Genomic DNA, 12,870 nt, shown 5'->3' on the forward strand with positions numbered 1-12,870 from the left:
GGCGGGGCACTGGCGTCCCCTAGGGCAGATGGGGTGAACGTGTGTCAGTGAGGGCACACGGGGCGATGGCGAAAGAAACACTGGTGTCCAGGCATGTGCCCGGTGGAAGGGGGGCACAGGTGATCTTTCCATGAATGTCAGGGAAAATCAAAGAACGCCTGGGATCTAGCAGCAGGCCAAAAGTTTCAGGGGCTCAGTCCACCCACGAGCAGATGGGAGTCTCACTCTCAGGAATGAGCTTGGATGTGCAGAGGAAAGGTGACAGCACCTCTCTCAGAAGACAAGGACTTGTCTTTCGAAGGAGGAGGGAGGCAGAGGGCTCAGATGGGTCAGGGAACTTTCAGTTGACAGCACGCCTTGAGGCCCATGGGATGATTGCTGGCTGCAGCGAGGCCCTGCCCGCCTCACTAGGTGTGCTCAGCCCATGCTTTCTCACACGGAGGCGTCCAGAATCGGATCTGAATCGGTGTCCTGAGACCCCAGCAGGCGCCCTGAAGCTCCCCCTCCCCCGGTGGAAATCGGCCCAAACCGAAGCAGGTTTGGAGAGAGAAACCATCATGACAGGGATCTCCAGGAAGTGTCTCCCTGATGGACTGGGAAATGATCCTCATGGAAGACAGCCAGCTAGACCAAGAAGCATCGATGCCCCTGAGAAACAGGGGGTACACAGCCAGAGGGACGACGGAGCGAAGGCCAGAGCCCAGACAGGGTACAGCACCATGCCACCCCCACAGGATTCAGGAGAGTGGTGCCTAACGGGTGGCTGGTCCAGTGAGGCCAGCGTTGCAGTGACTGGGATTGTGGCCATCTCCCATTCCCGGCTTCCTCTTTCAGCCTGTGTCGTGGTGTGGCTTCTTTTCTCAGAGAAGAGCCCTGAAAAGATGCAAGCCTCTTCTGTGATGTGGGCCTGCTCCTCTCCGGCGGGACAATGAGCTCCCGTGCGGCTGTTGTCCGTGGCTGGAGTGTGTTCGTCTTGATCCCAGAAAAGAGGCCGCACGGGATGGGGATGAGATTTCCACTGCTCCGGGAGCGACGCATCTCCTCACGTGGTCGAGGCCTTCAGAAACCCAAGTGGAACCGCCGAGGAAACGGTTGAAAAGGGGACACACGACCCAGGCAGAGACTCGCAAGGACGCTTACCAAAGACATGCCGACCGGCAAGAAATCGCTTTTTGGCGCACAGGGCACATTGCTGCAAACACACACACACTCACACACACACACACACACACACATACACACTCTTAAACGTCAACCGACAGAGGAGGGCAAGAAACTCACAGAGAGTGACAGGCAGAGAGAATCGAAAATGGGAGACACACACACACACACACACACACACACACACACACACACACACAGTCATAGAGCAGGGGCGCAGAAACAAACAACCCCAGGCAGCCGCTGTGGCTACGGGGTTCGACTCTCGACCAGAACGACCCTCGGTTGAGGGAGCAGCCCACGGGCCTGCAGGCCGACCCGTTCTCGCGATCCCGGGGACACGACTTCTGGGGAGACTCACCCGAACAGCGTCCGGGCGGGCCTGAGGCTGGGATGCGGCGCTGCTTCCCTGGGACTCCGCCTGTGCTTTCAACAATCTGGTCAACCCTTTGCCACGACTCCGGGCGTCCGAAGACAGTCCTGTCGACCCCGTGGAGAGGTCAGGCTGAAGCCTCGGAGCCCCGACACCCAAGCGCCGCCACGGAGGGCTCCTGTTTGCCAAGCGTCGGGGCGTGGTTTCCGTGACAACCGTGAGAACCACTGTGATGGCAGCCCCACGCCCGTTCGCGCCTCGCGCATGCGCATTGGCTCGGCCGCCCCGTGCTCCGCTGCGGGTAGACAGGCTGCGTCCCCTTTAAACGATGGCGGCCGCTGGGCGCCAGGGGCTCTCCTGCTGCAGCCTTGGCAGCGGCTGGATCCGGGGTCCGGTAGGGGTCCGCGTGGGAGAGGGGGCCGCGGGCGGCGTCCCAGGTCCAAAGCCAAGATCCCCAGGAGTCCTGTCCTCAGGAACTCCTTGGGCCGATTTCCACCGGGGGAGGGGGAGCATCAGGGCACCTGCTGGGGTCATCTCACTACCCCCCGTCAGATCCGATTCTGGACCCCTCCGGGTGAGAATGGATGCGCTGAGCACATCGACTGAGGCAGGCAGGGCCTCGCTGCAGCCCAGAAACATCCCATGGGCCTCAAGGCGTGGTGTCAGCTGAAAATTCACTGACCCGTGAGCCCTCTGCCTCCCTCCTTTGAAAGAGCAGTGGCCAGCCGTGATTCTGAAGGGCCTGGGGCTCCTTCAAGCTGATTGTGCTTTCTAGGACACGTGTAAACAGGTCCAGGGGCGATTCCGAGGTGGAGCCAATGCGGGGCACTGGCGTCCCCTAGGGCAGATGGGGTGAATGTGTGTCAGTGAGGGCACACGGGGCGATGGCAAAAGAAACACTAGTGTCCAGGCGTGTGCCCGTTGGAAGGGGGCACAGGAGATCTTTCCATGAATGCCAGGGAAAATCAAAGAACGCCTGGGATCTAGCAGCAGGCCAAAAGTTTCGGGGCCTCAGTCCACCCAGGAGCGGAGGGGAGTCTCACTCTCAGGAATGAGACTGGATGTGCAGAGGAAAGGCGACAGCACCTGTCCCAGAAGACAAGGACTTGTCTTTCGAAGGGGGAGGGAGGCTGAGGGCTCGATGGGTCAGTGAGCTTTCAGTTGTCAGCACACCTTGAGGCCCATGGGATGATTGCAGGCTGCAGCGAGGCCCTGCCCGCCTCACTAGGTGTGCACAGCCCATGGTTTCTCACACGGAGGGGTCCAGAATCGGATCTGAAGCGGTGTCCTGAGACCCCAGCAGGCGCCCTGAAGCTCCCCCTCCCCCGGTGGAAATCGGCCCAAATCGAAGCAGGTTTGGAGAGAGAAAGGATCATGACAGGGATCTCCAGGAAATGTCTCCCTGATGGACTGGGAAATGATCCTCATGGAAGACATCCAGCCAGACCAAGAAGCATGTATGCCCCTGAGAAACAGGGGATACACAGCCAGAGAGATGACGGAGCAGAGGCCAGAGCCCAGGCAGGGTACAGCACCGTGCCACCCCCACAGGCTTAAGGAGAGTGGTGCCTAAGGGGTGGCTTGTCCAGTGAGGCCAGCGTTGCAGTGACTGGGATTGTGGCCATCTCCCATTCCCGGCTTCCTCTTTCAGCCTGTGTCGTGGTGTGGCTTCTTTTCTCAGAGAAGAGCCCTGAAAAGATCCAAGCCTCTTCTGTGATGTGGGCCTGCTCCTCTCCTGCAGGACAATGAGCTCCCGTGCGGCTGTTGTCTGTGGCTGGAGTGTGTTCGTCTTGATCCCAGAAAAGAGGCCGCATGGGATGGGGATGAGATTTCCACTGCTCCGGGAGCGACGCATCTCCTCACGTGGTCGAGGCCTTCAGAAACCCAAGTGGAACCGCCGAGGAAACGGTTGAAAAGGGGACACACGACCCAGGCAGAGACTCGGAAGGACGCTTACCAAAGACATGCCGACCGGCAAGAAATCGCTTTTTGACGCACAGGGCACATTCCTGTAAACACACACACACACACACACACACACACACACACACACACTCTCTTACACGTCAACCGACAGAGCGACAGAGAGGGGGCAAGAAACTCTCAGTGACAGACAGAGAGAATCGAACATGGGAGACACACACACACACACACACACACAAACTGTCATAGAGTAGGGGCGCAGAAAGAAACACCCCCAGGCAGCCGCTGTGGCTACGGGGTTCGACTCTCGACCAGAACGACCCTCGGTTGAGAGAGCAGCCCATGGGCCTGCCGGCTGACCCGTCCTCGCGATTGCGGTGGCAGGACTTCTGGAGAGACTCACCTGAACAGCGTCCGGGCGGGTCTGAGGCTGGGATGCGGCGCTGTTACCCTGGGACTCCGCCTGTGCTTTCAACAATCCTGTCAACCCTTTGCCAGGACTCTTGGCGTCCGGAGACAGTCCTGTCGACCCCGTGGAGAGGTCAGCCGGGAGCCTCGGAGCCCCGACACCCAAGCACTGCTACGGAGGGCTCCTGTTTGCTAAGCGTCGGGGCGTGGTTTCCGTGACAACCGTGGGAACCACTCTGATGGCAGCCACTCCCGCCCGCTCGCGCCTCGCGCATGCGCATTGGCTTGGCCGCCCCGCGCTCCGTTGCGGGCAGTCAGGCTGCGTCCCCTTTAAATGATAGCGGCCGCTGGGCGCCAGGGGCTCTCCTGCTGCAGCCTTGGCAGCGGCTGGATCCGGGGTCCCGTAGGGGGCCGCGTGGGTAGGGGGCCGCGGGCAGCGTTCCAGGTCCAAAGCCAAGACCCCCAGGAGTCCTGTCTTCAGGACCTCCTTGGGCCGATTTCCACCGGGGGAGGGGGAGCTTCAGGGCACCTGCTGGGGTCGTCTCACGACCCCCCGTCAGATCCGATTCTGGACCCCTCCGGGTGAAAATGGATGCCCTGAGCACATCGACTGAGGGAGGCGGGGCCTGGCTGCAGCCCAGAATCATCCCATGGGCCTCAAGGCGTGGTGTCAGCTGAAAATTCACTGACCCGTAAGCCCTCTGCCTCCCTCCTTTGAAAGAGCAGTGGCCTTGGTTGATTCTGAATGACCTGCGTCTCCTTCAAACTGTTCCTGCTTTCTAGCACACATTTAAAGAGGTCCAGTGGCGCTTCCGAGGTAATTCCAATGTGACCACGCATGGCAGTGGCGCCCCCTAGAGCAGACAGAAACCATTCAAGAACTCCTGGAAACCATTGCTGCAGGCATAAGGGGAGAATTCCAAATCAGTTTGCTGGTCTTGAGAGGCTTCTGTTGCTTTGACAGGCATCCTTGTCGTTTCCGTTCTCAGCTTTTTCTTTAAGATTGTTTCGTGGTGTGTCTTCATTTCTCTGAGAAGAGACGTGAAGGGATATAACCATCTCCTTTCCCCTCGGTCTGCTCCCCTTCTGTAGGACAATGTGTTCTTTGAGGCTTTTCTTTTTTTTGGCTGGAGTGTGGTCATCTTGATCGTGGAAAAGAAGCAGCCCAGGATCGGTCCGAAATTTCAATTTACCTGAGACGGACACATCTCCTCACATTATGGAGGCCTTCACAAATCCAGAGTGGAACTGGTACGGACGTGATTGACAACTGGCACATGACCCAGCCCGGGACGCAGAAAGAGGCCCACCGAAGACCGGCCTTCCTGCAAGAAATTGCTTTGTAGCGCACTGAACACATTCTTCCCAACACACACGCACACAGGCACACAACACAGAGAGACAAACAAAGAAAGCGAGAGAAACAGATAGACAGTGAGAGGCAGAGAGAGAGAGAAGACGAGACACACGCACACAGACATACAGCAGCGGCAAAGAAACACACCCCCCCAGATAATACCTGAGGCTGAGGGGTTCTGTTCTTCGGGAGCACGACCCTCAGATGAGAGAGCAGCCCACAGGCACACAAGGAGACCTGTCTCGAGATCACGAAGGCACGGCTTTTGGGGGTCTCACCTGAATGCTGTCCGGGAGGCCTGAGTCTGGGATTCCGCTCTGCTTTCCCTGTACTCTGTCTGCTGTTTCTGCATCCTGGTCAGCCCTCCGTGTAGCGTAGTGTCCTGTGTTTTTACGACTCCCTGGATTGGTCAGGCTGGTGCCTCGACACTGAGGCACTGCCACGGAGGGCTCCTGTTTTGTTAAGGCTCAGGGATTTGTCCTCAGCCAACCGTTGGAGTCACTGTGACAGGAGAACGGGCTAGCACCACGTGCATGCGCACTGCCCAGGTCGACTCCTTTGCTGTTCCAATTCCGCCTGCGGCCCCTTTAAATAAGTTCATTGACGCCTGGGCGGGGGCTTCTGTGGCAGTCCTGTTGGCGGCTGGAGCGCGGATATAGTAGGGGTCTTTGTGTGAGTGGGGGCTTCGGGGCCTCCAGGGCCGGACCCCCGAGACTCTTGTCCTCAGGACCTACTCGAGCTGACATCTACCAGTGGAAGGGGAGCTTCCGGGCAGCAACTGGGGTCTCCTGACTCACAGGCTGGTGTGCATTGTGATCATAGCTCACTGCAGCCTCAATCTCCCGGGCTTAAGCGATTTTCTTGCCTCAGCCTCCCAGGTACCTGGAACTATAGGCATGTGCCCCCACACTCAACTACTTTTCTTCAAAAACATTTTTGTGAAAATGGGGACTTACTATGTTGCCTGGCTCATGTCAAACTCCTGGCCTCAAGCCGTCCTCTTGCATTGGCCTCCCCAAGTGCTGAGATTACAGGTGTGAGCTTCCACATGCAGCTAAATTCTTACATCTTAAATCCCTACCTCCTGCAATAAGCTGATGTTAGGCCCACTTATTTTATAACCTTTTGCTATTGATGTCCCTTTTTTCCCTGAACGCAGGGATTAGCAACCCACTCTCCACCAAATTTCAAATCATTAGGGGCATTATGCTGTGTCCCAGGAGAGGCTGAGGCTTCAAGGACATGCTGCTGTAACCTAGGCCTGCTGAGGAGTACAATTCATCTTGTTTTTCTGTGTTCTTTAACAACCTTCCTGAGCTCTTCTAATTCAGTCCATCCTGCCACAAATTGGAAGAATCAAGAAACTCTCCAAGAAAATGCTTATCAACCTGCCTGCTGTCAAGCAGAAGACAGGTCTGCTGACTATGGCCCGCAAGGCCGCTCATGACAGTGAGCGCCCCCACCATGTTTGCTATTCACTGCCTGTTCCACCTGAACTTTCCCAACTGCTCATTGAGTTTTTATTGTTTTTTATTTTTATTTTTATTTTTTTGAGACACAATCTCACTCTGTCGCCCAGGATGGAGTGCAGTGGTGCAATCTTGGCTCACTGCAGTCTCCGCCTCCCAGGTTCACGCCATTCTCCTGCCTCAGCCTCCTGAGTAGCTGGGACTACAGGCACCCGCCACCATGCCCGGCTAATGTTTTGTATTTTTAGTAGAGATGGGGTTTCACCATGTTACCCAGGATGGTCTCAATCTCCTGACCTCGTGATCCGCCTGCCTTGACCTCCCGAAGTACTGGGATTACAGGCATGAGCCACAGCGCCTGGCCTGCTCAGTGGGGTAAAGGGGACTCACTCTCAAAGGCCAAGGCTGACCCTCTCTGAATACAATGCCATGACCTAGTTATTGTCACTGTGGTTTTGTATTCAGGGACTAAAAGACACAATAAGAAGTTGTTCCTTTAATTTTCCTGTTGATGCACAAAATATTTAAATACTTCTACATAGATCTGCTCTTGTGCACCACGGAGCACTAAGGGAAAGTCCCCACAATAAAAATGCCTTTCAGCTGAGCTGCTACATGTGACAGTTAAGCAGCTAAAGGTTAAAAAAAGATCAAAGATCCCCAAATGTTGTGGGTGTGATACCTGGTCCAACTTCACAGTCTGTGCCTTCACTCTGTAACAGTATGGATAAATTCAGAGATAACTGGCAACTGACACACTTGTGTGCCAAGCACTCAATATATAATATATCTGCATGATTAAAAATTAGCATTGAACCACACCCTGGGTACACTAAAAATCAACCCTGCATTCATAGACTGTAATTACACTTTGCTTCCAGATGGCAGTTACAATTGGATAGGAAATACCTAGTTTGCGGGAGGCATTAATACTTATGTTGTTGTAGAAACTAAACCCTTGAGATAATGTATCCTGGACTTTCTGACCTGGATACTAACAAATAGTGAAAAATATGTATCTAAGAATACACTTGGAACAGAAATGTGAAAAACCAAAAGTGAGAGATATTATGAAGGATCAAATATAAAGTGACCCAGTGTAAAGAGGCAATAAAGAAAATTGCAGAAGAAAATGACAAGAGACATTATGCCTTAATGAGTTTGTGTTATTATATAAGAAAATACACAAGGCTGGGTAATTTCTGAAGAACAAAAATGTATTTCTCACAGTTCCATAGGCTGGATGTCCAACATCAAGGTACCAGCAGGATTGGTGTCTGGTGAGGGCTTGGTCTCTGCATCCAAGATGGCGCCTTGTGCACTGTGTCTTCAGGAGGGGATGCAATGTGCCCTCACATGGCAGAAGGCAGAAGGGTAAAACAGGGAAAGCCCGCTTCCTCCAGTCCTTGTGTAAGGACCCTAAACCCATTTATGAAGACTCTTCCTTCATGTCTGAATCACTACCTAAAGGCCCTATTCCTAATCCTATGACATTGGTGATTAATTTTAGGGGGAAACATTCAGAACATAGCATCCTATATTCAATTTCTTAAAAATTATTTTGCTGTTTTGCTTTTCTGTTTTTCAAATGGCTTAAAGTGCATAAAATTTGATTAATCATAATCCTTGGCTCATAGCATACCTTGGCTCCTATTTAATCCTTGTCTGTGCCTAGGCATCTATGTAAATGTATTTGAATGTATTTGAATAATATGGTAATCACTTGTGAACTCACAACACAACCAAGAACTAAGGTCCTGATCCTAACATCTGCTCCTCCTCTGTCCTTTTTCCTGATTTACACCCTTCAGCCCCAGGGTAACTACTACCCTGAATTTATGTTTAGGATTCCCTTCCTTTAAAAAACCTTTGTTTTATTGCATATATATGATTGCCCTAAATGACATGTTATTTAGTTTTTTAAGAGTATAATTTATTTACCCATTCTCCCATTAATTTACCCATTTTCTTATTAATAAACATTTGGCTTATTTCCAGATTGTTACTATTATGAATGGTATTACATGAGCATTTCTTTTCTTTTCTTTTCTTTTTTTTACTAGTTCAGTGACATATGCACGAGAGTTTCTCCAGGGCCTATGGTAGAGGGATTACTTTGCCATAACATATGATTATGCTCATCTTTATAAGATAATCCAAATTGTTTTCCAAAGTGGTTGTTCTAATTTAAACTCTCACCTTCTGCATAAGTTCGAGATGATCTTGTTGATCCACAGTCTCTCCATATTTGGTGATATGGTTTGGCTGTGTCCCCACCCAAATCTCAGCTTGAATTCTATCTCCCAGAATTCCCACATGTTGTGGGAGGGACCAGGGTGAGGTAATTGAATCACGGAGGCCAGTCTTTTCTGTGGTATTCTTGTGATAGTGAATAAGTCTTATGAGGTCTGATGGGTTTATCAGGGGTTTCTACTTTGGCTTCCTCCTCATTTTCTCTTGCTGCTGCCATGTAAGAAGTGCCTTTCACATCCTGCAATGACCGAGGCCTCCCCCACCATGCAGGACTGTAAATCCAATTACAGTTATTTTTCTTAACACCTCTTTTTGTTCTCAGACTGAGGTATGTCTTTATCAGCAGTGTGAAAGCGGACTAATACAGTAAATTGGTACCAGTGGAGTGGAGTGCTGCTGAAACGTTACCCCAAAATGTGGAAGTGACTTTGAAACTTGGTAACAGGCAGAGGTTGGAACAGTTTGGAGGGCTCAGAAGAAGACTGGAAAATGTGGGAAAATTTGGAATCTCCTAGAGACTTGTTGAATGGCTTTGACAAAAATATTGATAGTGTTATGAACAATAACAATAAGGTCCAGGTTAAGGTGGTCTCAGATGGAGATGAGGAACTTGTTGGGAACTGGAGCAAAGGTGACTCTCATGTTTTAGCAAAGAGAATGGCAACACTTTGCCCCTGCCCTAGAGATTTGTGAAACTTTGAACTTGAGAGAGATGGTTTATGGTATCTGCTGGAAGAAATTTCTAAGCAGTAAAGCATTCAAGAGGTGACTAGGGTGATGTTAAAGGCCTTCAGTTTTATAAAGGAAGCAGAGCATATAGGTTTGGAAAATTTGCAGCCTGACAATGTGATAGAGAAGAAAATCCCATTTTCTGAGGATAAATTCAAGCTGTCTGCAGAAATTTGCATGAATAATGAGAAGCTGAATGTTAATCCCCAAGACAATGGGGAAAATGTCTAAAGGACATTTCACAGGTCATCATAGCAGCCCTGCCCATCATGAGCCTGGAGGCCTAGAAGGAAAAAATTGTTTTCTGGGCCAGGCCCAGGTTGACTCTGCTGTATGTAGCCTAGGGCCTTAGTGTGGTGCATTTCAGCACCTCCAGCCGTGGCTGAAAGGAGCCAACATAGAACTCAGGCCATGGCTTTGAGAGTACAAGCACCAAGTCTTGGCAGCTTCCACATGGTGTTGAGCCTGCATGTGCACAGAAGTCAAGAATTGAGGTTTGGAAACTACCACCTAGATTTCAGAGGATGTATGAAAACTCCTGGATGTCCAAGCTGAAGTTTGCTACAGGGGTGCGGCTCTGATGGAACCTCTGTTAGGGCTGTGCAGAAGGGAAATGTGGGGTCGTAGCCCCTACACAGAGTCCCTACTGGGGCACTTCCTAGTGGAGCTCTCAGAAGAGGACCACTGTCCTTCAGACCCCGGAATGGTAGATTCACTGACAGCTTGCACCGTGAGACTGGAAAAGCTGCAGACACTCACCATCAGCCCATAAAAACAGCCAGGAGGTGGGATATACTCTGCAAAGCCACAGGGGCAGAACAACCCAAGACCATAGGAGCCCACCTCTTGCATCAGCATGACCTTGATGTGAAATATGAAGTCAAAGGAGATCATTTTGGATCTTTAAAATTTGACTACCTTGCTGGATTTGTGACTTGCATGGGGCTTGTAACCCCTTTGTTTTGGCCAATTACTCCCATTTGGAGCAGCTGTATGTACTCAATTACCTGTACCCTCATTGTATCCAGGAAGTAACTAGCTTGCTTTGGATTTTACAGGCTCATAGGCAGAAGAGACTTGCCTTGTCTTGGATGAGACCTTGGACAGCAGACATTTGGGTTAATGCTGAAATGAGTTAAGACTTTGGGGGACTGTTGGGAAAGCATGATAGGTTTTGAAATCTGAGGACAAGAGATTTGGAGGGGCCAGGAGCAGAATAATATAGTTTGCCCATGCCCCTACCCACATCTCAACTTGAGTTGTATCACTCAGAATTCCCACGTGTTCGAGGAGGGACCCAGGGGAAGGTAGCTGAATTCCTGGGGCCGGAGATTCCCATGCTATTCTTGTGATAGCGAATAAGTCTCACAAGGTCTGATGGGTTTTTCAAGGGTTCTGTCTTTTGCTTCTTTTGCTTCCTTCTCACATTCTCTTGCCACTGCCATGTAGTAGTGCTGTTCATCCACCACCATAACTCTGAGACCTCCTCAGCCACGTGGAACCCTTAATCCAATTAAGCCTCTTTTTCTTCCCCATCTCACATATGTCTTTATCAGCAGTGTGAATGTGGACTAGTACGTTTGGTATTGTCAAACTTCTTAATATTTTTGAAGAGAATAGATATGTAGCATCTTGTGCATTTTCCTGATTACTAACGAGGGTGAGAAAATTTTTATGTTTTGGGGACTCTCTCTTTTGTGAAATCCCTATTAATGTCTTTTCCCAATTTTCTGTTGGGTTGCTATTTTCAAAATTAATTCATAGGAGCTCCTTATACTTCATCAATATGATATTAATCTTTCATAGGTTTTAGGTACTGCAAATATCTTCCTCTAGTTTATAGTTTATCTTTTCAATTTTTAAATTTTATTTTTTAATTTTTAAATTTTTTTTGAGACAGAGTCTCGCTCTGTCATTCAGGCTGGAGTGCAGTGGCTCACTGCAACCTAGACCTCCTGGATTCAGATGATTCTCATGCCTCAGCTTCCCAAGTAGCTGGGATTACAGGTGTCTGCCACCAATGCCCGGCTAATTTCTTGTATTTTTACTAGAGACTGGGTTTCACCATGTTGGCCAGCCTGGTCTCAAAATCCTGACCTCAGGTGTTTGGGATTACAGGCTTGAGATACCATGTCCAGCCCATCTTTCCACTTTTTGATGGAAAAGTTCTTAATTTTGTGATAGTCAAAATGTCTATTCTTTTTTAATGGTTAAATGGCTTTTTGTGTCTCATTCACTTACATTTTCTACTAAAAGTTTTAAAGTTTTATTTCTGACATGTAAGTCTGGTCCATCTGGAATTTAATGTTTACATATAGAGCAAAGTAGAAATATAATTTCATTTTGTTTCCTACATCAACAACCCTATTTTTCTATTCTATTTATTGAAAAGTCCCTTCTTTTCTTGCTGATCTGCCATGTGATCTACATCACATATCAAAGATTAAATTTGTGGAGATTTATTTGGGAGTGCTCTGTTCTCTTTCATTAGTCAGTTAATCAGTGAAGACCACACTGTCTTAATTGCTGTAGCTTTATAAAAGTTCTGATATTTGGCAGGACAAATATTTCTTCTTCTTCAGTAATGTCTTTGATAATTTGGCCTCTTCCCTTTTCCATGTGTATATATATATTTTTTATATATTATCTAATATATATTTATAAATATATTTATTTATTTATAATATATATTTATTTATATATTTATAAGTATATATTTATTTATGTATATTTATTTATATACTTATATATATGGAGAGAGACAGTGTCTCACTTTGTTGCCCAGGCTTGAGGACAGTGGTGCAATCGTAGCTCACTGCAGACTTGAACTCCTGGGCTCAAGAGCTCCTTCTACCTCAGTCTCCCAAGAAACTAGGACTCTAAGGCATGCACCACTACATCCAGCTAATTTTTTAAAAAATTATTATTTTTTTTAACGATGGGGATCTTACTATGCTGCCCACGCTGGTCTCAAAACTTTTGGCCTCAAGCAATCCTCCCACCTCAGGCTCCCAAATTGCTGGGATCACAAGAGTGAGCCACCACACCTGGCTCCATTTTGCATATTTTAAGACCATTTTTAAAAAGCTGCTCAAGCCTGCTTTTTTCTCTTGGTGCTACTTGCAACTCCCTTACCTAGCCTTGGAAATACTGTTAGTGAAGAAAATTCAAAGAGTCAAAATATATTCTTTCTTTTC

The 12,870-nt window shown here is 49.4% G+C and overlaps 1 protein-coding gene across 3 annotated transcripts in view; it reads right to left on the reverse strand.

Moving 5' to 3' along the window:
* LOC139361416 (uncharacterized) overlaps positions 1–5,756 on the reverse strand; it is a 52,943-nt gene extending 47,187 nt beyond the window's left edge. For all 3 annotated transcript variants that reach the window (XM_071090015.1, XM_071090013.1, XM_071090014.1), the window contains exon 1: positions 5,501–5,756. In XM_071090015.1, coding sequence (XP_070946116.1) covers positions 5,501–5,574 — 74 coding nt within the window. In that variant the 5' untranslated portion in view covers positions 5,575–5,756. The remainder of the gene's footprint in view (positions 1–5,500) is intronic.
* Between the last annotated feature and the right edge of the window lie 7,114 nt (positions 5,757–12,870).

Source organism: Macaca nemestrina, unplaced genomic scaffold (assembly GCF_043159975.1).
Source record: "Macaca nemestrina isolate mMacNem1 unplaced genomic scaffold, mMacNem.hap1 Scaffold_48, whole genome shotgun sequence".
Taxonomy (NCBI): Eukaryota; Metazoa; Chordata; class Mammalia; order Primates; family Cercopithecidae; genus Macaca; species Macaca nemestrina.